Below are 26,841 nucleotides of genomic sequence, written 5' to 3' on the forward strand. Positions count from 1 at the left end.
GGATGCCCCGTTTCCAACAACAAGCTGTCCCTGGAGTCCAGCCCCGCCTCGCTGCTAAATGAGAAGTCTCTCTGGCCTACAGAACTCGGTAGCTTCCCATTAAAAAACAAAGAGCAAGGGTGGCCAAGCAGAGCCTGCTGAGGTGATGTGTAGAGGACTGTGGGAAGGGAGCAGGAGAGAAGACCGTGCAGTGTTCCAGCAGAAGCAAAGTGCATGGACATAAAGGTGCGGTCCAGAGACACACAACCCTCAGTCAGTTTAGACTGGTACATCTCTCAGCTGAAATCATACTGTGCAATCCTAGGCACCTTTACTCAGAAGTATACCCTACACTACGTTGAAGAGGGCTTAGTCCATGGATGACTTTCACAGTCTTGCATCCCTGGGCTTTTCAGTCAACATGCACAAGATCGTGTTGTTGGAGCATTAGATTGGCCCGGCCAGGTACAGCTCGTGAGTGCAGTTTTTAATGTATTCCATTTTGGTCCTTTCTTTCTTCTGTGCCAGAACTCAAGGCAGAGTCCCTGGGGGCTGCTAGGAATTCCCTTCTCTGCGCTGGACCAGTCCCTGCCCAGACTCTGACCTCCTTCCTGCGCCCCGGAGAGTATTCCCAGCTTGGTTATCGGGGGAAAGGAATACTTTCAAGAGCATCCCTGCTCTGACGTCAGCCCTCCTCAGCCCGGCATGGGCCAAATCAACACATCGTCCATGCTGGCTGGAGATGAGGGGACTTATAGGCCAACACACCTGGAGGCTACCGGGCTAGAGAAGAGTCTAGAAAACGATGAAAAAGGAAATACTAAAAATTCCTTTCCCTTTTAACAAAGAGGAACAGTTTGTTTCTATTTTTTAAGGGGCTTTCCAACATTCCCTTTTTAAAAAGTCACCTACACTGAATTGGTAATACACCTTTAAAAGCCAATGAGTAGACAACAGGTGGGTGATTAATTAGCTTATGTTATCTGAATAATTGATAGCCCTAAGAAATGCCTTCAAATCACATCAGATTCTGGCTCCAGCTTTCCAACCCAGCACACCACAAAGGGGTGGTTTTAGGCCACGGCTAAACCCAAGATGGAGGAGAGCCTGCAACGGCGGATGCGGAACAGAGAGAGCTAGAGGGCTGGAGACTCACAGGGTAACTTGCAAGGTGGTGGCGACAAGCCGCTACGATTTAAAGTTCCACCCATTAAAACAAAGTTCATCTCCTCTCCAGAGCACTGGAACACTTCCACGTAACGGTCCTTCATCATCTTCTTGTGACACTTCTGGGCCACAAGGAAGGCCCGGTCGGAAGATTTCATTTGGATAAAAGCATCGCCAGATGGCCGCCCCTACAGACACAAATCAGAGGGCGGGATTCAAACATCATTGGAAGCTGCAGATGAATAAGCAACCGCCATGGATCGCTGCCCTAGCCAGGGTAAGTCCATTTGTTGAACGGCAGATGCTTGCGCAAACCACAGGTTGTTTTGCCAGTTCCTGGGTTGTTTGGTTTCCACCACCTTCACCCATCCCCTCGCTCTATACTACATGGCTGTTTTCATCATGTTTCCTGCCACTTTTATAGCCTGACAAAACAGCCATAAACAATACAGTGGTACCTTGGCTCACGAACTTAATCCGTTCCAGGACTCTGGTCGTGACCCAAATTGGTCGTGAGCCAAGTTAAACTTCCCCATAAGGTTCAGTGTAAACAAGATTAATTCGTTCCGTAACTATTTGTTTAATCAGAAAAATGTGAAGAAGCAAAGTGACAAAGAACAACAAAGATCGCAGCCATCTCCCTGCGCCCCCTCCCAGCACAATCACGATCGCGCCCGTCATCCCAGCTCACTTGGGGGGAGAGACGGGCATGAACAGGGTGTCTGGGGGGGGAAGACAGGAGTGATCATGCTGGTGGGGAGATGGCTGAGATCGTGGTTGCACTTGTGCAGGAAAGACAGGCGCGATCTCAGCCATCTCCTCCCCCCCTGCCCCAGCAGGAGTGCAGCCATCTCCTCACTTGGGGGAGTGGGGAGATGGCCATGATCATGGTCACCGCCCAATACGGAGCTCGCGACCTGAGTAAATTTTTTAATGAAATTTTTGTTCATGACCCGATTTGGTCATGAACTGAAGTGTTCGTGAGCCGAGGTACCACTGTACACAGTTCCTGATTTGCACCAATGGTAAAGCCAACTTCATCATTTAAACAGCCCAGAGTTTACTGCTGAACAAACTATGGGTATTCTTCCTGGCTCGTTCATGATTAACAAGCCACAGTTAACCCATAGTTCTCCATTCACACATAATGACAATCCATGATTTAACAAACCACACTTACAAAGACTATGTTTTGGCGTTATACAGGAGCCTAGCGAGAGGAGAAACCCACACAGGCACCTGAGGGCTAACCTGTAGTGAAACAGGCTTTTCCCCACAGTGGTGCTCATGAATTTATCTCTGGCAAAGGAAGCTAGCAACCCACAGGTGCGTTCAGCCATATTACATTGGTTCGCTTACAGGTATGGGGGGGCACCCTATGGTCCTTCCAGATATTAGGGCCTGTGACTCTCAACGGCCCCAGCCAACATATCCGGTGGGGAAGGATGAAGGGAGCTGCAGGACAGAGCATCCAGGTGGCTACGGATTGCCCAGCCCAGCTTTGAGGTGTTAAAGCGCAAACACTGGGCCGCCCTCCTCACCTGCCACAGCATTTTTAAAAAGGAAGTTCTACCTTCGCGCCCACAGGCACCTTCCTTCCATGGAAAAAGAGGGTTCAAATCCCTGGGGTTAGAATCAGCCGCTTCAACTCTCCCCAGTCACGTTCTTTGAATCGTGCGTGGGGGCAGGGAGGGGGAACCGGTGTCTGATCCACGGGGCTGCCAGCCAGGATCCTGGGGGGGGGGCCTCCTCCCACCCACCCCGACGAGCAGCCGGGAGCCCCGGGTTGCAGCGAGGCGGGCTACCCGCAGCCGACCCTCGCAGCACCGCTGAGCACGGCCGTACTTGCTGATTCAGGACCATGTGGACTCCGTGTGGCTTGATGTCCGCGGTAGCCTCTCCCATGAACTCCAGAATGTCGTCGATGCCGGCGGTGTAGGGCAAGCCCCTGAGCCGGACACAGTCCCGCATGCTGCCCGTGGCGATGGTGTACGGAGGAGGCATGACGGGAATGATGGGTGTGGGGAGCGTCGGGATGAGTGGGGTCGAGAGATACCTGTTGAGAACCTGTGGGGGGGAGGGGGGGAGAGCCAGTCACCACCAAGGTGAGGACAGAAGTGCTCCCCTAGGCCCGGCCTTCCCTGTGCGGGTGCCCACGGGATGTACTGGGACTGCAACTCCCACCATTCCCAGCCAGAGTCTCAGGAAGCGGCTCACACATCTCATGCAAGATCAAGCCAACGCCACCTGCTGGCAGACCCTGCAATTCCTCTCAGCTGTCTTGTTTCTCCGTGAGTTAAAAATGCTAGCCGGCCCACTGCATTCTGTGCTGCTTGGATGAGCCCAGAGAGCGCGGGCCCCGCTCCCGGCGAGGGACAAGTCCTCCCATCTCTCGTAACGCCTGCAAAGGGGCCGCGTGGCGTGCATGCGGAAAGGCCCGCTCGTACTTTAGCACATGAAGCCATGGGAGGGCTGTACATCGTCCCGGTACTATATGCGAACCAAACTCTCCCTGGCTGGGTCCAATAGGAATTCGGGGCAAACCCTTCTGGAGGGCCACAAGTTGCCCCCCAAGGGTGATGTCTGCATCTTCCATGGCTACCAGCAACGGTGCGGAACAAGAGCAGATGCAGCAAAGCAAAGCAAAGCAAAGCACAGCACAGCAAAGCAAAGCAAAGCAGGACCAGAACTGCCCCGACCTGCTGGACTTCTGCTGCCGTGCTTCTGAAGAGCTCGATGTAGCGCTTCCCCAAGATCTCCTTGTGTTTTTTAAGTGCATTCTGTGCGTATTCCTCACAGGCGAACAAGACGAAGGCATCTCCAGTGGGCCGTCCGTCCGGATACTTGACAAAGAGGAGTCCCTCCTTCCCTCCTGTGACGGGACACTCCGGTCCCAAGAAGCCCAGGACGTCCTCCAGCGTGGCTGTGAACGGAAGGCCCCGCATCCGGATGATGACTTGATTCTCCTTGGAGAGGAACTGGGCTACTTCGTTGGAAGTGCCTAGGAGAAAGCAGGCCGCAACAATTTGCTTCCGTGTGAATCACAATGCCTCGTTAAGTGGAGCTTTGTCCCAGTTCCCCAACCTGGTGCCCTCCAGATATTCTGGACGTCGTCTCTCACCCATACCAGCCAGCCTGGCTGAGGGTCAGGAGTTTTGGACGTTCCAGTCCAAAACATCCAGAGGGCATCAGGCTGAGAAAGACTGTTCAAGTTGGTCAATCCCCCCACCCCACCCAGAAAAAAACCCCCGTTATTCCAACTGACTGATCAAACACAGAAGCCCTATCAAAAGGCAGCTGCCATTCCTACCCTCTGTTGAAATAGCAGGACACATTCCATTTCCCTGTACTCCTATGCATTGTTAACAGCCTTTCCCCAATGCCTTCCAGATGTGCTGAACCACAACTCTCACAATTTGTGGGGCTGTTGCTGCAGCAGCTGCAGCAGAAGGCTGGAACGGGTGATCTGTGAGCTCCCCAGAACAGGCCCCAGTTACACTCAAGGGGTAGCTGCCTCCATTCTCCCACTGACATGGGTAAAAGCACCAAGTATGTGGATGGTGTACACATAACACAGAAGGATATCGCTTATTCTTATGCACTCAACTTTTTAAATATTTATCTTAACAGGTCTTTTGATCACACAGATTCCCAGTAGCAAACCTCCAGTTGCAAGCTTTCCTCTAAACTGCTCCTCACCTCCAGCAATCTTCAGAAACTCTTCTCCAGTTGCTTTGTAAACCTGAAATGAAATTAGGCAAACATCTTTACAGTATTGACGTGACCGCTGATGCTATTGAAAGCTGAAGACAATCATCTGAAGAACATCCTTTCTCAGCAAGTCGGGTTTTGCTTTGCTTCACTTTTTGACCGGCGGCGTTTGAACTTTCTATTCGTGCAAGACATACGTTACTGATCTGATGTTGCAGTCACATCGCTTCCAAATTAAGCAACAAAAGCCAGCAGAAAACCCCAGTGAGAGGCGTCTGGTGATGGCTGTGCTTGCTTGCAACGCACCTCAATGTAGCGGCTCCCCATATGGTGCTTGTGCCGCTCCAGGGCCAGATCCCTCTGCTCGGAGCTGACGAACCGCACGAGGGCCTCCCCGTTTCGCCTTCCTTGGGCATTCAGACACAGGGCCACACCGCCTCTGGAAGCGAAGGGAAGGGGGAAATTTGTTATTTGTTTTTCGTTTTGTTTTTCGGCGCCAGGCAAAGACCTTTTTATTCACAAGTTATTTTAATTGTTAATACTATTTATTTATTTTATTCTTTGACCAGGGCAACTTAAACTATACTGTTTTATATTGTGTTTATTTATTTATAATTGTGAGCCGCCTTGAGGCTTCGGCAAATGGGGCAGCATAGAAGTTCTCTAGATAGATAGATGGATAGATGGATAGATGGATAGATGTCATTGGAGAAGGCGCCATTCTTCAAGCCCCTGCTGCAAAGACCGTTTAGTCCTCTGGATGGGGCTGGGAAACGACTTTGGAAGCAAGCGTTGCTTAAGGTAAAACGCAAGAGTTGTGCTGACTACTAAGACTGCGATCCCCCCTCCCCTCCCCTCCCGCTGCAGGGGTTGTATTTTTCCATTCTTCCCCTAATAATGCCTCTGGTTTCAGTCCAGAGCTTACAAAGATTATGAATAAGACAGACACTTTCCTCAGGCTCACAAATGAAGCGTTGTGGCAGAAAAGGAAAGGGGGATGCAAGAGACAGAGGAAAACATACAGGTTCAAGCTCCAATCCTTGGATGGAGGTTCTGATGAAAACCAGGCGGGATGCACAGCGTTCTGGGAAGGGAGCCGCTGGTCGGCCAGCAGAGTCGGTGGAGCCGGCTCGCTGTCCTGGGCAGACTGGCTGCTGGGAGACCCTCCCCTGCTGCTGCTGTTCACCTTGCCCACCCCTTCCCACCCTTTGCGCCTCATTCTCCCAAGCAGCAGGTGTGGCAGCAAACTGGGGCGGGGGAGGGGGCTGTCCAGGGGCCTCCTGTACAAAAAAGCAGCAAAATCTCCAAGGCATGGAAAATATGAGCAAGCCTGGAAGAAGTGCTCAAGCGCAGATGTCCTGCGGCACTGCCAGTTCCCCGTGTGCACAGAACTGGCGCGCAGCAAGCGCTCGGCCACACCAGGTCCCAGCCTGCTGTCCGAAAGGGCCAGCCAGGAAGTGGGTTGGCCTTCACCCCACTGCTTGCTTGCTCGCTTGCTTGATTTATTTAAAACATTTATATGGCGCCCTTTATGACAACATCTCAGGATGGCTTACAACAATAATTAAATTTAATTATTTAAAACTTTTGGATACTGTCCACTACCATGTGATCATGGGACAGTCTCAGAATAAAACCAAGTGGAGCACAGCATCCATTCCACACCATAAAACCCTACTTAAAATTGCCATCTAAACTTTGAAATGCTGGGAAAAACCAATGTTATCACCACGTACATTTAGAGTACAGCAAAGAGATGGTAAAATAGTAATCTTAATGGATCAAATGGGAAATATTGCCAATTAAAAGACAGAACAGTTCAGGACAGAGGCTTCAAATTGAATGCCTTCTTTTTCTTAAAGCAAGGACTGAACGCTGCAGCTGCGGAACATTATTAAGGGAAATCATCCACTCCAGCCCAATTCTGGGCTCCAAGATCTTAGCAGCAGCCTTCCTGTTCTTCTCCAACCCAGCCTAGAAAAGCGCTCTTTTAAAGAACCAAGTACTGAGTCTCTCGCGGTATGACCTGGTGCCTCCATCTGAAGGGCTGCTGGAGGACTAGCATCTGTTTTGCAGGTGTCCATTACTTGTAGGACTTTCTGGTTCAAGTCCAACCACAAAGAACCATCAGAAGGCAGGGCTGCCAGGTGGAGGGGGGTTGAAGGAGGCCAGCAGCACCTGCCCAGCAGACTGGGCAGGCCGGAATGCACTCAGCTCCTGGGGTGACATTCTTTGATGCAAAGGTGAGATGTAATGCATTTCTACTTAATTATAACCTTTGTTCCTCAATTCACATTTATACACAGAAATTGACATGTGCAAGATTTTGTGCAAACAGGTATTGCTTTGGCCCTTTTTTGGAGGTGAATGTTCTCTTTTTTGGTGGTCCAGAAGTGGTCACCCCAGTTGCTGGGTGTACACTTAAGACCCCATATCCATCAAACTGGCAATTGGCAAGAAGCCCACAAGAAGGACACCAGATCTTGGGGGAGGAATTACAGAGCTGGCACTCTTACTTGGCAATATTGAGGCCTTTGAAAAACCGAGCGATGTCTTGATCAGAAGATTGCCAGGGGAGTCCTCGGGCACGAATTACAGTTTCACTATCCACGGCTTCCGATTTACTACTGTGAAATGAGAAAGGCAGCAAAGGACTGGTCAAAAAAGCTATCCATCCAAGGAATCCGCAGTGTTCATTCTTTACTGCACAATAAATAGCTATTTAACCATTAAATTTAAAAATATGGAGCACTGGGAAGATACGTGTGTATTTTAGTTCTCCTTTGGATAAAAATAAGATTAGTTACATTTGGCCATTCTGAGGCATTTGAAATGAATATCAGCACTATTAAAAACCAAGGCCAGGATCCAAAGGACTGCATGCCAAGTTGTGTGCCATCAGTGGTCAAACTCCAAAGAATTTTATTTATTTTTATTTATTTATTTTGGGAACTTCTATGCCGCCCCATTCGCCGAAGCCTCGGGGCGGCTCACAAAAGATTTTAGTCTTTCAGTTTCTGTTGCTTTAAATCTTTACAGTATTTTAAATCTTTGTACTGCTACTATGTTTCACTGGCTTCTGTTTCTATTTTACACCTTAGTTTAAAATGTGGACTTTTATAGTGCATTTTATATGCTTTGATTTTAAATGCTGTGAGCCACTCAGAGAATTTTGGCTACTGGGAAACACACCCGCACCCCCTGCCCATCCCCCCTTTATTCATCTTTCTTCTAAACCAAAAAGACTCCAATCACTGCTGATTTTTTCTTAGCGATGGAAAATACCTGATTAACATACAAACACTCCTTCACTCTACTTACAACATCCAGACTCACTATAACACAGATGTGAGAGAGGAATCGTGCACTCTAAGCAAGCTAATGGTCCGCAGCTGATCCACACACAGCTGGTCAGTCCTTGGTGACTTTAGACCACATGTCTGAACTGATGCGACATCAGGAAAGGCATTCGATCCTGTGATGCATGCACAACAGCAAAGGTCCCCACAGCCTCTCCTGACCCCTGCCAAACCTTGGGCCACCATCTCTTTGGACTGCATTGCAGATCTGTCCCAAGTCAATATGGCAATCCCAGAACCAGTCAGCCTCCGAACCAGTATGGTCCATTTTATTCCTGTTTGCAATGTACTCAGCGCATCAAATGGCTCATTGGTTCCTGTCACATGGATTCCCGCTCCATGGTTTGCCAGGGGCGGTCACCTCTGATAGAAGGCCTCAGTTTACATCTTGCTTCTGGGCAGCCTTTCTAGATGTTCTGGGTGTCCAGTGGAGGTTATCTATAGCTGGATGGGCAGGTGAACTACGGGAAAATGCCTCTGTTGGATCCTCAAGCCATTGTTTATGAAGCTGCTTTGCTTCCACTAACTGCAGTTAAGATTAATCACAATTTAGGGCTTGACTGACATACTAAACTGTGGTTAGTCCCCTGTTGTAGCTTTACGCAGCGCAGGCACGGGGGAGAATCGATTGCATGGAAGTTAAGTTCTGGAATATGTATGCTGGGCATCCCTTTTATCTATTCGGACATTACCCGTTTATTTTTTTCAAAAAATGCTCTAGCTTCTTTGGAAAAATTAGAAGCTAATTAGAAGTAAAGCAAATTGTGATGGCAGTGGAAAACATAGAACATGTTGCTACTTTGCTTCAGATGTGTTTGTGTGCCCCCCCAACCCCGATCCACCTGAATTCCCTTGCCCACTGATGTCTCACCAGTCACAAGCACTAGAAATAAAATGAGAACTGGCACCTTGAACAGCTCAGTTGCTGGGGGAGTGGGAGGAAAGGACTTACCAGGGCCCGGTTTCGTACTTGTATTTCACAGTTTCGGGGGTTGTAAACCTGTGATCTGCAACTGGTAGGAACAGAGAAGAGTTAAAAAGCTAAACACACACAGAGGGTGACACAACAGGCAAAAGCGCAATTTCTTGACTAGGGCAGGGACCACGTTCGTAATTGGGTGAGGCAGTCGGTGGTGCAGGAAGCCCCACCCCACCCCCCACCCCCGGCCAAGAGAAGTATCTTCACTTACTGCACGCATCTGGAAGCATGCTGAAAATGATCGCCTCCATCGCCTTCACCTGCCAGACTCCAAAATCCTCTTCTGCTTCGTCGATCCCATAACCTATATCTGGATCCAGGGTTAAGAAAACAGGGCAACGCACTTCTGAAACGAGCACGCCCTGCAGTCCCGACCATGCAAGCATCTCCGGCAGGTTAGTGTGCGTGGATATGGGAGGGGGCCCACGGGCCATCCACCCTGCACCCCCTACTCGACGTGGAAGCCCCTGCCTGAGGGTCGCTCTCTGCAAGACAGCTGCCCCACTTTAAAACCCCTTGCAAAGGTTTTGCAGGGTTGACGCGGTGAAGATCTTTCCCGAAGAAGCAGAAGGAAGACCGTAACACACCGGCTTCTCACCACCATCACCTCCAATGTCTACTAGTCTTTCTCCGCATCACTCTGACTACCTGCTCGCTGGAGAGGCAGAGACCGCAAGCAAGCAAGGAGCCAGGGACACTTCCTGCTGCTCCTCCTCACCTTCTCTGTGCCTGGGCCAGAGCGTGAGGAGATGAACCAGCAGGTGGCAAAGGTGATATGAAGAACCACCCCAGCGGCCTGTCAGGGCCCCCTGCACACTTGAAAAGCTGTTCATAATGCAGAATTAAAAACCGCTTTTAAAAGACTGCGGGGGGGGGGGGGGGAACCCAGTCAACAGCCAAAACAGGATTTTGTAGGGAATATACCGGTTAAAAGCACCAGCCATATAATTAGATGATGCCAGACATGCCTGAATGCTTTAGCTCAGAAGGCTGCCTTAAGCTGGCTATGAAAGGTTGGCTGTGGGTGGCAGGTGGGCATGGAGAGGAAAAGCACTCTATCGTCAGGGTCCACCACTGAAAAGATTCTTCCTCTTGCTGCTGCTTTCCAGCCTCCCTTGCAGGCAACACTCCGGGGAAGACTTTGGACAATAATCGTAACATACAGGTAGACTGCGACTGGGAGAGGGGTTGCATCAGGTACTGAGGTCCCCAGCCATGTTTACGAAAAGACGGCCTTCTCGGAGGGTACCCTCCGTCAAGAGAGTATGTCATTGCGATGCAAGCTCACTCCCTCCTACCACTTAAAAACACCTTTGCCTGCACCAGGAGAAAATTTTCCCCACGCCTGGAGAGAAATTTGCTAGGGCCACTCAAGCCCAGTCGGTCCCAGCACCCCCAGTTAGCATCCCGCTGTGGGAAGGGAATCCAGTTGGAAAACATGTCAAAGGATGCATTCCGCCATAGACTGGATGGTCTGGTCCTTCACGGGGGCCGAACTGGGATAGCACTCGTGAAATTCCTTGCGTAGATCATAAAACGAATAAAAGCAGTCCGGCAGGAGGAGGTTCTGTGATGGGAAGAGGATGGAGAAGGCAAAAGAGCGACACACGTTGAGCATGCAGAGTCTCAAGGCAGGCTTTGGACTTCTCAGAACGTGGGCAGCCTTCTCCCGCGTGGATCCATGACAAGATGGACACAGAGATGGGCAGCGCTCAAGAGAGTGCGAGGAGGAGGGGCTCGCTGTCTAAATTTCGGGAAAGCGGGGACAGAGGAAGGGAGAGGCATGGAGGCAGGAGAGAAGACGGACGGAGCAGTCTGCAGCATCTCGACAAAGCCACTCTCTTAGCCGGCACCAGACTTTCTCTCCCTGTTGCTGCCCAAATGTTCTGCACCGGTTGGGAGAGGCCGGGGTTGGAGTCTGACGCATGTGGAGGGTGCTGGGTTGGGGAAGGCAGTGTTAATTCCTCGAGGAAACCAAGCTGCTCGATCTGAGGTCTCCACCCAGATGCATCTCGGAGGGACCCGCTCAGCCTCTCAAGAGCTTCAGCAGCCCTTCCAACATGCTGCTGCGGCGCTCCGGGGCTCTCGTCAGAGGCCGGCACATGGCTGGCACCCCCTGCTGCAGCCACGACCTGTTTCCCACGACTGCCACTGCTCCACATGGCGGCAAAGGAAGGCCAGGGGGCCGTACGGGCCGGGACTGCCGGCGGCAGGGACAGGGGGGGGGGGGGGCGGGTGGAGCAATGCTGCACATTCTCTTGGCTGCCAGGGCCAGGTGAGCTCGCACCGGGGCCCATGGGAGGTGCCAGCAGCCCTGCCGCAAGTTCTCCATCCCGCAGAGCAAACTGCCAAGTGGTGGGGATGGAGAGAAACAAGATGCAGCCAGAGGGAGAAGGGGGCACCCCTCCCTAATGCACAGCGCACCTGAGGACGTCTGCTGCCCCGCACGGCAGCTGAACGGCGGTGCGGGATTTCACCCTTGCTGCCTGCCATCATTTTTGATGCGCACTTGCATGCAAGAACCCTCGCCCTCCTCAGCCAATGTTGGGGCCAGCCCTGCGGGGAGAGCGTACCCCGCCTAGCCATGCCCACAGACGGCGCCCTGCAGCTCTGCGTTCAGAAGCCAAGCTTGGGGCGCCAGGTCAAAAGCCAGGGTCCCAGGAGCTCAGAGACAGTCCGGTCCAGACTGCACTGCTCTGAGGTTCTTCCGGGGCTCCAAGGAGGATGGCTGCCTGCCCTACTTTAGGAAGGGCAATCGCTTCTTCGAGGGCCTCGCAGGACGGTCCTCTGTTTGAAGGGGCCTTCAGTGCAAGCCTGGTTTAAGGAAAGGAGCGCCTGCCGTCGGCCACTGCTGTTAGGTCAGATCTCTGTGCAGGCTCCTGGCCAATGTTTTCTCCACCTGGGCTTATCTCTGCCTTCGGTTCTATCCACATTTGCATCCACGTGGACGCATGCATCAGCACATGCAAATTATGTGCCAAGCCACCCTCCCTGTTCCCTGTGACCCTTTCCTGGTGACAATTAAGAGGCCAGCCTCATTTCCAGGAGTGGAGGAGGGAGCGACCTGTGCCTTCGCTTCACACCTACGGCGAGACTCTCGCAGCTGCCACAGGGGCCACAAGCCTGCGGTGGCGAGAAGGCACCTTCCTTTTCGGCCGGGCACCTCCGCATACGGGCTGAGCACCAAACAGGTGGCCCTTTGGCCATGCCATTCCCGGGAGCCAGATAGCTGCGTACCTTTTTTGAGGCCTCAGGATGGAGCACCTGCCGAATGAGTAACTGTCCATCTGTGCAGAAGGTATAGGAGTTCTTCCCCAGAGCCTTCAGATCGCTCGATATCAGCTGGCTGAGCTACAAATAATGATGAAAATGATGGTGAAGGTATCACAAGGACAGCAGGAATGTGCTATTGTTTCAAACTGTATTCTTTTAAATGCACATTTACGTTGTGAACTGTTCAGAAAGCTCCTGAGTTGTGAATGGTATACAAAACTTGTTAAACAAATAAAATTAAGCCAATAAAATCCACATTTCCAAGTTTCAAACAGAAGCTCAAGCACAACAGAAGAAAAAAGGACCAAGAGGAAACAAGGTCCAGTGTTCTATTTACACAGTCACCAGTCAAGGGGACACCCCATGCCGGACCCTCCGTGTAGGGGACCGGACAACCGTCAGTGGGTCACTGGAGAGGGCCATGTTAGGCACTGTTTGCAGACAGATTTAAAAATTCATCTGCACTGAGAATTCAAAATAGTAAGAGGCCTGACCAGGAACTTTCCCAATGTCAGGAAAACAGAGCCATTGTTCTGGGCACAGTGATGAAAGGGTCTCCTAGAATTATGGTGAGGATAGCCCAGGGTATTAATCCTAAATATTTTAAGGCAGCCGTCCCAATCTAGTGTCCTCAGAATTGTTGGACTGCACCTCCCATCATTCTGAGCCAGCCTGGCCTTTATCTACCTTTTTTTTGGCCATGAGCACATTTGGGATTTTGAAAGTGTCGTGGGGGGGGGCGGTTCTCAGAGAAAGACTGAGCTGGGGGTCTTTCTCATTCATGGGAGGGCTGACACAGCGAGTGGGGCTACTCAAGACCCATCTTTTCCCAGAAGGCCAACTGGTGAGACTGGAAGAAAAGTGACTCGGCCAAGAGGCAACGTGCAAAGCAAAGCAGAGGCTGGGCTGCAAAAATAAGACCATTCTTTCAAAGGTGGGGCTGGATTTTGTCCCCCAATATGCAGCCCACTCCCCAACTCAATAATCTTTTAAAAATAAATAAAACCAGGAGAGGCAGCCTCTTGGGGGTCAGAGGCATATGGGTAACAACTGGAACAAATTTGGAGGGCCCAAGCCTAGGGCCTTAGTGGCTGAAATGATGGGGATTATAGTCCAACACACCTGGAAAGCACCTGGATGGGGAAGGCCAGAACAGTGCTGCCTCTCACGTACTCCTCCCTTATGATGTGGTGGGGCTGGGGAAGGTCTCTTGTACACCCCCTCCCCATTTTTAAGGTCTGCTGGATAATTTATCATCATGCCTACTCTTTGTATTCTCTACTCGGAAAAAACGCCCCTTTCAGTTTTTTAGAAATTTGAGAGTTAAGGCATCAGAAGAATTCTGTCTTAAAAGCTTCTCTCTTTGATTACATTTAGAGCCCACCGTTCTTTCAAGCCGACTGAGGCAGCACTCAAAGTTTCCTCCCCCCACCAACCATCTTGTGGGGCAGCCTGACGGGGCCTGCAAAGTGCTCCAAAGTGCTTACGGCCTGGGGAAAGGGCCTGGGCAAAGACAGGGTGTACCTCTGACCCTGCCCTGCATCGCCGGCCATTCCCCACCCAGCCTCCTGCGTCTGCCCGAGACCGTTCTGCTGGCACGCCGCCGCGTGCAAAGGGCGCGTGGCAGCTGCTGCGGCAGGAAGACGGGTCCAGAAAGGGCCAAAGCTTTCAACGGCCAGGAGGAGCAAAACCTCCAATGGACAGCAGGAGGATCGGGCAGCAGCAAGACCGTTCTGAGGAACGCTGCCTGTGCGACTTCAGGGAAATATTGGAAAGCTGAAGCACCGTTGCGACTCGGTGCGACCAGAGACGTAGCTAACATAAAATAAGCCACGCGTTCTGCAAGGGCTGTTTAAGCTCGGAAAACCTTTGAGTGGCACAAGCCCCCGGCCGGAGCTTGCATGATGAGGGAGGGGTGCACGGCGGTGCCCTTCTGGGCTCCTTAATCCCTGGCGGGCCTTCCAGCCACTGGAACCACCTAGTGGGCCACACAGTCTGAAAGACAGCCATGAAAACAAAAGGCCGCCCTCCATCCGACCCGCTTGAAGGCGCATCTCAGGGTTTCAAGCGGGGCATTCCGCTCTCTCCTCTTTCTTCCTCACCCACTGCCCCAGACCCAGCTTCCTTTTCCAAATTTCACTTTTTACTGGACAGGCTGATGGTGCTCCTGTTTTTGAGTCTAATTATTTGCTCACATCTCTTTTTGTTTTCTTAAGGATTTTTTAAAAATGCACAGTCCTGCAAGCTTTGCTGAGGCCTCCCTGTGTTTCTCGGTGGGCCTGGTTTGGCTGCAATCCTGTTGGCAGCTGGGGGGTATAAAAGGTGAATATGTTGGGGGGCGGACACACCGGAAAAGGCAGCTCTTCTCACTTCACACCTCCCGCTGCCAGCAAACTCGGCCCTAGATAAAGGGGAAAGCCCCAGTTACAGGAAGAGCTGCAGGAAGCCACTAGCTTTTTAAGTGACCTTTCAAAATGAAAATGCAATTAAAAGGAGCCAAATAGCGCTGAGCAGGTGGATTTGCACATCCGTAGTAATCTCCGAATAGTTTTAGGCAATGGTATCAGTGAAGGAAACAGTCTCCCACTTCAGGGTTAGGGTATAAAAGAAGTCTTCTCCAGCCTGGTACCCTCCAGAAGCTGTGCACTGGAGCCCTAGACCACCACTGGCCGTGCTGGCTGGGTCTTGTAGTCCTAACCATCCACTGAGTGTGATTCATGGTACATCCAGACCAGTTTTATCTAACGCCAGCCTGGTGCCCTCCGGATGTTCTGGACTACAATGCCAAATGGAGGCTGGGCTGCTCTAAATGGAGTGGACATACATCATGATTACAGGAAGGATATCACACCATGGGAAGGATGCAGCCAGGCTGGAACTGGCGCAGCGTCGGGCCACAAGGATGGCGGCCGGATTGTAGGCAAAGCCGTATGAGGCGAGACTGAGGGAGCTGGGCCTCTTCAGCCTGGAGGAGAGGAGACTCCGAGGGGATCTGTTGGCGACATGCAGGTACGTGAGGGGGTGTCACACGGAGGTGGGGAGAGGCCTGTTCTCCCCTGCAGAGGAAGGCAGGACGGGCTCCAATGGAGCAAAGCTCAGGGAGCCAAGATTTAGGGTGGATGCCAGGAAGTACTTCCTGACTGGACCCTGAGGGTATGGAATGGGCTTCCCCGGGAGGTGGTTGAGGCCCCATTGGTGACGGTGTTCAAGGACAGGCTGGACGTCCACATGGTGGGCATGTCATGGCTGGAGCCAGGGGTCAGGCTAGATGGCCCGGGAGGCCCCTTCTGACCCACTCTGTTTCTATGTTTCCTTGATCACAGAGGTCTACCCCAGCCCAGCTTGCATTGCTTGTTTGATACCAGCGATTTGGTGCTTTCAGTGAAAGCCTGTCCTACAATGCTTTGAGGACACAAAGGGAGAAGGAAAGGAGACACAGAAAAGGGAATCGCACGCTAAGAAGAAGTCGTATTTCAGAGGTCTGGCTGCTCAAACTCTCCCTCTGTACATTTTACTGACATGGACGTTTTGGGCCAACAGAGGGGAAAATTGATAGAACAGCAGATTTAGAAACTGGTTGAGCAGGATGTGGGCCATTTATCCAGGAGCGGAGAGAGTGGCACAGCATGTTTAGCCAGTAGTATTTTGGCTCATGGCCAGCATCTGTCTGATTGCTTTCCTTCAAGCCAATTCCAAGTGTTGCATCCCCAGAATATGTCCCCCTCCGTCGCCCCCCCAGCTTGATTCCTCCCGACGCAGAGCTTCGCCAGCAGAGAACCCGCACACGGCAGCTGACGCCCAATGTCAGACTTGGCCCGTAGCTTACAACCGGGGCCGGGGCCGGGTTGCGGTGGCCCCTCCACAAACGGAGCTTTCAGTGCACCACCCTGCGGTGCGGGCCCCTGGCAACTGCCGCTTACGACGAGGCCGAGGGAGGCCGATTCCGGTGGCTTCTGGCCACGTGGCTCTAAGCCACGGCTGGCCCCCCATTCAGAGAGCGAGGGGGCCGCCCCGGGTGCCGAGAGGGCTACAAGGGCCTCTAGCTCGCCCCCCCTGCCTGACGCATGGCAGGGATGCAGCGGGCCGTTGGCCAACACAGCCGCTGGCCTTGCATCTGCTGCTCCTCGATCCTGGGCAGCAGAGCTGCTGGAGGATGATGGGAGCTGTAATCTGAGCCCTCTAGAGAGCTGAGGAAGGCTGGCTAAGGGACTGGGGCACTCCACCGAGCCAGTGGGAAACCCATTTCGGCCAGCCTGTGCTTTGCGCTTGGGAAGGGCAGCTCCGTGGCAGAAGCCCTTTGCATGCAAGCGGCCCCAGCTCATCCCCACTGCGGCCTGCCAGGGTCGGGCCCAGCTGAGCACACACTGGGCGGCCCCCTCGCACAGGTGGCCACCAAGAGCAGCAGGAGGGAAAGGCATGAACTGTGCCAGAAAACAGGACCGTGGCTGCTCCAGGGGCTTGAAATGCTTCATGAAGCCCAGCGCATTCCAGAAAGGTTTTTCCCCTTGGGGGGTGCAAGAAAAATGCCAACGAAAACAACGCACACACTTATTTTCCGTTCACAGACTAGAACTGGATATACAAAGAACTGCCCAGAGGTAGACATGAAGGCTGGAACGCCCCTCTGCGGGTCAGTCTCTCGGCCCCTGGGCTGAGCGTTCTGCTTGCTGAGATTTGCGACAATACAGACCATACAAGCTTCCTCAGAAGTAAATGGGAAGACAGGAACCGAAGAACTGTGATACTTGGAAGAACTCAGAAGGAAAGTGTTTTGCAAGGACAGACGTCAGTCCCTCTAGATCTGAAAGGTTAGCAGGCCAGAGACAGAACCATGGCCCAATGCTGACCCGGAGTTTGGCCCAGCCTGGAGCGAGGGCAATTCTAAACCTCCTTCTAACAGAAAGTTTGCCTGTAACAGTTAGAACCAGTGAGTGGCCGAAAACCGAAGGGACGCTTCCAGTCTCCCGGGGGCTGTGCTGAAGAAGGGGGCAAACAGGGTGCTGAGGTCCATTCACACAGTGTTAAACCAGGGTTCAAAGGGACATGTAGGCACAGCCGGTGTCGGGGGCTGCAGCTGAGGGAGGATTTGCACGGAGAAGAGGGAGAGGAGCAGCTTTTAAGTGGCAGCTCTTCCTTCATCATCGAGAAGTTTTCACAAGCAAATTAATGAGCCACGCCTGAACGTCCAACACAGATACCATTTCTGGCCCTCACAGAAGCAAACAAGGGACTTGCTAGTAAGCATCACATTTTCATGTTTGTATTAACTTTGCTTTTAACACGTTTATATTCTTGTTAAAAACTCTCTTTCAAATTCTAGAGTGAAGCAGCTTATTGCACCAAGACAGATCCAAAGTTTGTTTGAACAGATGCCAAGGAATGAAGACAGAGAATATTTCAAAATTGTTGCGGCGGATTACTGTAGCTTTTCCTCAGAAGCACTTACGTCGTTGCTTTGCATTGCACTGCAGAACGGCTTAAAGAAAACCAGTTACATTCCTGTGATATTATGACTGCACAGGAAACCCAGTTTTGTGCCCTGGATCGGCCCCTATTCCCTCACTGTCTGGACAGACGTAGGTTCAGTTCCAGGGTAGGACGAACACGCTGGAGCGGTGGGAGACAGCACAGTCCCCATCCAAACTTGCATTCCTTTCAAGAATGAACGCTGAGCCAGCCTCAGGCCTTCATGCATGAAATGGGAAGATGGCAAAAATGGTTCCTAAATAAGAGGAAGGTCATGCAATTCATAAGATACACTCTACCCTTTGCTTGAGAATTCATTTTGAACAGGCACGGGCAGAAGAGGCCGGCCAGGGGGCAATGCCCACTGCCATGGTTTTGGAGGGCACTTGGAAAGCCCCCCCCCACGGAGTCTCCCTTCTCACTGCCTTCATCCCCAGCAATTCTGGCTCCTCCTCCTCTTCCTCTCCTGCTCACCAGCCAGGTGGAGAGCCAGGGACAGTGAGGCCGGGCACCTCCTGCCCCTCACCACCACCTCGGCTGGGGATCAGAGCTGGAGGCAGGTGGAGCAGGTCGCAATGCTGAAAAGGAGCAGCAGGTCTGGGGGCTCCTGCAGGTAGTGGGCCCCCAGCAGGTGCTTTGCCATGCCCACTCGGCCCCCCGGCCAGGGTGGGGGGTGAGAGAGAGGGGGGAGGGATTGGCCCACTTCACTCCAATACTTCCCTCAGAAACCAGCCCTGAATATGAAAACGCAAGCCCAACGCAACATCCTTACTCTAGGAACTGGGAGAGTGCCATTAGGCGCGCTTCCAGGGATGCCAACGGAAGAGCTGCCCTTCAGATGCCCGCACGTTACAGGTTCCCTGCCCGATTTACCCCCATGGGGCCGCCAGCCCTTCTCCTGCCCACTCCATGCTGTGGCCAGCTCTTCTCCACCCCTTTGGCCAGGAGGAGACACCAACACGCCATCTGGCACACCTAGACTTTCGCACAGAGCCATTTATACTTGCAAACACACACAGTACGGCTGGGCTGTTTGCCATACTCCTCCCCGCCGTGGGGGGCCAGGGAACCTGCGGGCCCACTCCACAGTCTACGGGCAGCTGCCCGGGCGGGTGGGCACGGTCAAGGCTTCAGCTGCTCCCCCTTCCAAGGGTTAAACCCCTCTCGGACCAAGCACCTCTTCAAAGGTGACCCGGCTGTTAACAGCCTTCCAAGCTTCTAGTTAATTGTTTTAATTTTAATTGTTAATATTATTCATTTATTTTATTTTTCGGGCCAGGTCGACTCAAATTATATTCTATTGTTTTATACTGTGCTTATTTATTTATTATTGTGAGCCGCCCCGAGGCTTCGGCGAATGGGGCGGCATAGACGCCTTCTAAATAAATAAATAGATAGATAGTTGATCATTCTGTGGAGACCTGAGCTTGGAAGTCACTAAATTGGCTACAGAGCACCTGCTTTCATGAGTTTGCCCAGAACAGGCATTATACTCACTGGCATGTAATTCTCCGGATTCCCCCCAGATCCCCGTTTCAAAATGGTGCTGCACTGGCCATTCCTCAGTCTTCTTGTACAAAGGCTGCTTTTAGGGACATATCAAACGCTTTGGTGAGAAGGCCAGCAATCTCATGCTCGCGTTCTTTGATAACTCTAGGATGGATCCCGTCTGAACCAGGAGACTTGCTGACTTTCAGCTTGTCAATAAAGCTGAGAATTTCACCCTCTGTCACGACTATCTACCCTAATTCCTCATCCTCCTTTCTAGAGCGCACATGGCTCAGGAACCGGCATCTGCCCCACATCCTCTGCTGTGAGCTCCGGTGAAAATAATTCATTCAGCCTCTCTGGAATCTCCTCGTTCCCCCGCCCCAACAGTGATCCTTTAATTCCTTTACCATCCAATGGTCCAGCTGTTTCCTTAGCCATTCTCTTTCTTTTGATATACTTAAATCATCCTTTACTGTTCGCCTTGATGTTGTTAGTGATATGCTTCTCCAACCGTTTCCTTGCTTCTATGATTGCCTTCTTGCGTAAGCTTGTGGTCCTGTCTGTTCTTTTCATTTGGACCAGACTTCCCATTTTTGAAGAAAGCTTTCTTTTCCCTAAGAGCTTTCTAAATTCTATGCATTTATCATGCTGGTGATTTCCTGGACTTTGTGCCACCTTTTCTCACTTCTGATATGCAATTTATCTGTGCTTCTATTACAGTGTTTTTGAGAAATCTCCAAGTGCTTTGAAGCAATTTAAACTTCTTGATTCTCCCCTTCAGCTTCTCCTTTACCATTTCCCACATTTTTGACAAGTTCTGTCTTTTGAAGTCAAACACAACCATGCTCAACTTCTCTGGCAGTCTTCCATCTCACTGTATATTGAATCTGATGCCAGCATGGTCTCTGTTTCCCATCGGCTCAACAACAGCTACATCTTGGGACTAAATCCAAGACTGCCTCACCACGGGTTGGTTCCATGACCAACTGCTCTAGGGCACAGTCATTTGTGACACTGAGAAAGTTAAATGCTCTGTCAGAATTGCAACATGCATTCATCCAGCCAAAGTGTGTGCAGCTGAGGCCTCCATTGGTACAGGCCTGCCTTTGCTGGAGGCTTCCCTGGTTTCGTTCCACAGCTCTAGATCACTCCAAGCATTCTGGTCCAGGGGACGACAGCGGACTCCAGTGGCTAAGTCAGCTCTAGAGCCTGGAACCTTCACCCACAGCCTGGAACCTTCACCCACCTTCACCCACAGCGCTTCTGCGGAGGAGTCTTCACACTTCAGCTTATCAGTTTGGCTGGACTCTGTACCCTCCTTAACAGAGAGGGCAACACCTCCTTCTCTGTCCTTCCTGAGCAGTTTGCATCAAGAGACGACCGTCTCCCTTTGGCTGTCTCCAATGCCCACGATATTTAGCTTCACTGGGTGCTCCAGCTCCCCCATTCTGGCCCCGAGTCTTCTAGCATTCACGCAGAAACATCTCAGTTTGGTGTTCCCCTCCAGCTGTGTGCAACTATTGTTCTGGCACTTGCTCCTCTCCAGCTGGTTATGGTGACTTCCCAGAACCTCGTTACCTACCGCCACTCCTCCTGCATTTGGGCAATCAGAAACTTCCTCGGCTTCATCCACTAGGGATGCCTCGACCCAAACCAGGTGCTTCCCAGCTCCTGTTGGCTTTCCCTCAGAGTTCAGGTGAAAAGCTGGCCTGACACCTGTTTTAGGTTACACGCCAGCCTTCTGGTCCCATTCGGGCTCAAATGCAGCCTGTCCCTCATGAGCAGGACCGGCTTACCTCAACATGTTCCCTAGTGCCTCACTAATGAAAAGCCCTCCTCTCTACACCACCTTCTTATCCATGCATTGAGACTCCTCAGCTTCACCTTTCTAGCCTGCTCTGTGCATGGAACCAGTAGCATTTTGCAGAAAGCCATCCTGGAGGTCCTGGATCCCAACCTTCTACCTAAATTCAGCTCCCAGGACCTCACAACTACATTTCCCCACATCAAGGGTACCAACATGGACCATGACCACTGACCCCACCCCCGGGCTACCTGCAAGGCTATCGAGATGGTAAGTGATGTCTGCAGCCTTCACACAAGGCAGGTAATTCCCCGTGTGGTTCACACTTCCACGGTTCATACTTCCACCCAGCTTTCTATATTCCTAATGATTGATTCTTCCACTACCAGAAGCCCCCACCCCCTGGAGGGGTATCCTCTAGGTGAGAGGACACACACTCACCTTCCAAGGAATTGGTCCCTTCTAAGGAATCATCTCCCCCTTCCTCCAAAAGATGTCCTCAAGAATCCTCAAATAGAAGAGATGGAAGGGGCCAAGAAGGCCATCGGCTTCAGCTCCCTGCTGTTGCAGGACAGCAATTTACACCGTCCCACTCAGAGGGCTGCCCAGTTTCTTCTTGAATGTCTCCAGTGTGGGAGAGCCCCCCACCTCTCCAGGCAGCTGCCATATTGTTCTGACAGCGAGGAAACTTTTCCTGGTATCTAGCCTGAATCTGGGTTGTTGCAGCTTGTGCTGATGATTCCGTGTCCTGCTCTCTGGTACCAGTGAGCAGAGATCTTGGCCTTGCTTTGAGGGACTTATAGAGGGATATCGTGGGCCCCCTCAGTCTTCCCTCCTTCCCTGCGTCCACCTTTCTCCACGACTGCAGAGGACCCGTCACCCAGGAATTAGAATCCTGTTAGATGCTCTCTGGCAGACCCATTATCCGTCACTTCTCCAGGTCAGCATCCTTGGCTTCCTTAACACAAATGTGCCCCTGAGATCCAGATTTGTCCTTTCAGATGCTGCATCAAACCATAGTTAGCAAACCATCTTGACATGCAAACCAGCCTCCAACTCTCTGGTCAAACAATCCAGGAAGGGCCAATTCAGATGTCACAGTAAATCATATTTTGTCTTCCTTAAACCATCGGGTTTGGCTCAGAGTCTGAACTGAGTCACTGTTTCTTGCTGACGCTGTTTAAAAAGCTAAGAGCTCGCTCTCTGCCTACTCCGGCCGTGATGCAATCTCGCTTTTGGCCTTGCCTGGGGAACCTAATGCACACAAAATGCCCGAGGGGAGGGAGCAGAACAATAGCATTTGCAGGCATGCTCTTTTTAAACAGAGTCGCCCCCACTTCCCCCCCCCCACCACCCCCTCAGCATGGCCTTGCCTTTTTGCCTTTTATTCATCTGCTATTCCACATGGTTGATAATGGGATCACCGTGACCTTGCGCTGGAAAAACAACCAGCTGCAACGTCCGTCCGCTCCATCAAGCTGGGGCTCATTTCTTCCTGCTCCAGACAGAGCGCAGAAGAGAACCCTGCCCGATGTTTGCTCTCCAGCAGAGCCCGGTGGGGCACCAGAAAGACCCGGGGCCACGGGGCACAAGTCCCACATGTTTTCATGCGCATTTTATGTACGGCTCGACCATCTGCAGACGCTCTTTCTGCTGAGCACATGGAGATATGCAGGCCAGCCAGAGGGGCTTCCTCTCAGAAAAAGAATTCAGGCAGATGATTCCTGGGGTTTGGTTGATAATGGCAGCTCGGTTAGTGATAGTTAAATATTGGAAACAGAACTGGGTTATACAAACGCATGAATGGTATAATGAAATATGGAACATGGTAATTAATGACCCTAAACTGACAACAGAAATAAAAATTTAAAAAGGGTTAATAAAAGCAAATAAATATAATGAAATTTGGAAAGATTTTGTAAAAGCAGTACTGATAGAAGGTAAAGGTTGTAAACATAATCAAGATTATATGAATTTTTGGAGGGGATATGGATATAATTATTTTATTTATTATTTTTCGATTTATATCCTGCCTTTTTCCTACAAAGGGCTCAAGGCAGCTTACATCATTCTCCTCCTCCATCTGATCCCCACAACAACAACCCTGTGAGGCAGGCTGGGCTGAGAGTCTGTGACTGGCCCAAAGTCATGGCTGAGCGGGGACTAGAACCCAGGTCGTCTGAGTCCCAGTCCCATGCTCTTCACCACTACACCACACTGGCTCTCAGTATAATTGAAGTATATTATATATTATTGTTATATATGAATTAAAATGGAGGTATTATTGGTCTCCTGGATGGTGGGGCATTGTATTACTTTTTCATTTATTAGTTGGGCTTTTGTATGTTTTATTACTGATATTGTGATGTGTCTGTATTTGGTTTTTCCTGTATTTAAGAAAAAATTTAAAAAGTGGGGGGGGGGGGGATTCCGGGGGTTTGGGGCAGCAGGAAGGGGCGCACCGTGGCCCAAAGCCAGCTCCTCTAGGGCGATCAGATACAACAGAAGACACGAGCAAGTCTGCTGGGGCAGGTGGGGCAGCCAGTTTCCCAGCGGTTTGGGACTCCAAATGAGGGCAAGATCCAGGTCGGAAGACCTCAGAGCACTTTTCCAGGGCTGGACAAAGAGGAAAAATGTGAAACCTCTGAGTGGGAATCTCGCAGTCGCTGCAATCTCACTGCACTTCAGAAATAATCAGCCCTTGGTAATACATCAACAGAGGAGTCCTTCGCAAGCCACCCTGCTCAATAGGACACTAAACAGGGAAGCTTAAACCTAAAGCCTGAAATGATTCGGGCGGAGAATATCTCCGGAACGGCATCTGCCGTAGGAGCCTCCCTCATCCCCCCGGTTTGTGGTGGCCAGCTGCAAAGTGACAGTGATAGCGGCTGGGGCTGGGGGCTTCTTTTACTCCTTGGGGCAGCTACCAGATGCGTACTCCCCCTGCATTTTTCTGGAATCGAGATCAGAGAGTTAATTGCTCTTGCCCAGGAGTGTCTTCTCAGGGACACTTGCACCTACAGCCTGGGCCTCTCTTTGGCTCGGGGGGCTCGGCCCAGCGGGCATCGCAAGCCGCAGGTCGCCTCGCCTGCTGTACGCAGTCCTGGTCCACAGGCAGTTGGGAGAATGAGACAAACGCAAAAGACAAAGCGAGACCCATCTATTTTTCTTTTAAAACTTGATTGCAGTTACAAGCATGTGAATTGTACTGGAACAGCAATAGGAAAAGAGGCTCCTTCCCAGATGCCTGTTTTTCTAGTCTCTCCCCACCTTTCCACCCACTCGTGGGGAAATGCCAGGGCACTTGTTCTCTTTTCCTCCTCAGGAAGAAAAAGCAGCCGGGGTCGTGCAAAGCGGATCGTTTTTAGAGGAACAGCAGCCTGTGCGGAAAGTGCTGAGCACCCTCTTTCCGCCGTTGCTCCAGGCAGCGCCTGTTTTGCAGGAGAAACAAGCTGGCCTCGCAGCGCCCCGAAGCCACACAGCAGCTCAGAAAGCACAAGTGTCTTTTGGGGACCACGCAACTCTTCTCGGAAGAATTTTTTACAGGGGCTCCAAAGAGGGCAGCCCTTTAAGAACTTGCTTGCACAGCTCGGGCAGTTTCATTTCCCTCTCCCCGCCTCTTCCCCACATGCCCCCTTCCTCTTCAAGGACATGCTTCCGGAGCAATGTGACCTTTAGCACGGGCACCATCGATTGCAAAGCACCACGCGGCTGTGTTTACCCAACACGCACTCACCGTTTGTTGTGCAAAGCTGAGCCAGTGGGGGGGCGGGGGGGCTGCGGAAAGAACACGTGTGACTGCGTGGCCTCTATCTGTACACCAGGTATCTACAGAAGCGCGCAAGAGCCGGCAGGCGCAAGGACCAAGGCAGGTGCAGGAGAAGCAGTCCTCCCCCAAGGAGGGGGAATTAGCTGGCGGGTTGGTTGCCTGGTGAAAAGGGTGCACCGGTACAGGAAGAGGAATGCTCTCTACTAGGTCCTGGATACCTGAGGGAGCACCTTCTTTCCCATGCGCCCTCCCACCCTTTGAGATCTGGGCGGAGGTCCTTCTTTGGGAGTCCTCTCTCTCTTTCATGCATGCGTGCATGCACACACACACACACACACACGTCACAGCCAATTGACCTCTATGTGCATCCATGTGCATGCAACTTTCCACCTACCAGCCATGGGCACCATCTCACCAAATCAGGTATTTCTCGTTGACCCTTCTCTCCCTCCTTTCTTCCCACAACTTCCTTCATTGCTTCCCTTCCTCTGTGCCAATTCCAAGTGCCCGGAATAAGGACAGGCCAAACCTGCCTCTTGTAAAGCACCTCAGACACGGGCGGCACAAGGAAAACGATCCCCTGCTACATCAGACACCACTTCGCTTGACATAGCACAATCCTAGACACGTTGATGAAGAAGCAGGTACAGGTGGGATTTATTGCCACCAAGCAGGTGCACAGAGGCAGCCTTTCTTGCTTGCTTTCCTTTTTAAAAACAATATTTAAATAGCCTTTTCAAATATTTATTTGATGCAGCAGAACTAGGATGGCTCCTCCTCTGGAAATTGATACTGAGGATGGAGAAGAGATTCCAGTGCTCCAGGCACCACTTCAGATGGGAACCAACCAGGAGGAAGGCAACTACAAAGGGTTCAGGCCGACCCGGCAGCGGTATCGAGGGCCGGGCTGTGGAAGTTCTGAGGAACCTGGAGAGCGAGTGGGGCCAGGCCGCTGAGCAGAGGGTGCAAAGGCTTTGCCCATAAATGTGAGGGCTGCCAAGGCCAGGAGCCCACGCAGAGCCTTCTCAGGGGCCACTCGCGGGCTGCGCAGCTCCCTGAAGGGAGGCTAGGCTAGCCCTCTCCGTGCTCCTTCCACCGCCAGGGAAAAAAAGCTTCTCTTCCAACAGGGCTCTGGCATTCTTAGTATGATGCAACTGGTTTTCATTGTCCTTTAAAATGTGATTGTGAACCGCCCAGAGGTGCTGTGGCACAACTGGGCAGCATGCAAATGTTATAAATTCAGATTGGATTGCTGCTGAAAGGAGTCGGCTGGGTTCCTTTCATACAGGGGTTTATACTCTGTTCTAAAGCTCTTTCAATTGTTGCAATCACCAGCAAGACGTGCCAATTAGCAGAGTCTTTTTTTAACAGAAAGGCAGAATATAAAATAAATAACTTGGATGCCCCCTCTGGCTTATATCCACTCCTCAAATGTATGCATTAGCTCCTTTAACACCCTGCAAATTCTGCACTTCCCTCTTCCTCCTGCTACTTTAGCTAATGCCATCATGCAGAAATTAGGGCCCTCGAGAAAAAGTAAACAGCTTGAAGGCAGGTTGGCTGGGGACAGCAGCCCCTCCCACTCCCAAAGGACTGCACATCAGAGACAACACTCGCCCCAGCCACGCGTGTGCTGGATTTTCCGCTTAGGGACGCAACATGACCTTTACTGCGTGGCTGGAATGATGCACACGGTGAGAAAAACCAGGGGCTCCCAACCCTGTATTTGCTGCCGATATATCAGCTGAAAGGGCAGTGCTGACAGGAAAGACATAATAGAACAGAAGGATCGTTTGTGAACAATTCTGCACAAATAAGGACACGCACCACCAAAACAGAGCCC

General features: G+C 51.6%; 1 protein-coding gene across 1 annotated transcript in view; it reads right to left on the minus strand.

Annotated features, from left to right (window-relative positions):
- Positions 1–26,841, minus strand: part of ESRP2 (epithelial splicing regulatory protein 2) — a 54,179-nt gene that overhangs the window by 13,341 nt on the left and 13,997 nt on the right. Inside the window, exons 4-13 of the mRNA XM_044434136.1 lie at positions 12,433–12,546; positions 10,648–10,762; positions 9,407–9,505; positions 9,169–9,229; positions 7,374–7,484; positions 5,164–5,296; positions 4,846–4,888; positions 3,846–4,147; positions 2,992–3,213; positions 1,136–1,334 (exon numbers count right to left, since the gene is read on the minus strand). Coding sequence (XP_044290071.1) covers positions 1,136–1,334; positions 2,992–3,213; positions 3,846–4,147; positions 4,846–4,888; positions 5,164–5,296; positions 7,374–7,484; positions 9,169–9,229; positions 9,407–9,505; positions 10,648–10,762; positions 12,433–12,546 — 1,399 coding nt within the window. The remainder of the gene's footprint in view (positions 1–1,135; positions 1,335–2,991; positions 3,214–3,845; positions 4,148–4,845; positions 4,889–5,163; positions 5,297–7,373; positions 7,485–9,168; positions 9,230–9,406; positions 9,506–10,647; positions 10,763–12,432; positions 12,547–26,841) is intronic.

This window comes from Varanus komodoensis, unplaced genomic scaffold (genome assembly GCF_004798865.1).
Source record: "Varanus komodoensis strain SLA01 unplaced genomic scaffold, ASM479886v1 scaffold27, whole genome shotgun sequence".
NCBI lineage: Eukaryota > Metazoa > Chordata > Lepidosauria > Squamata > Varanidae > Varanus > Varanus komodoensis.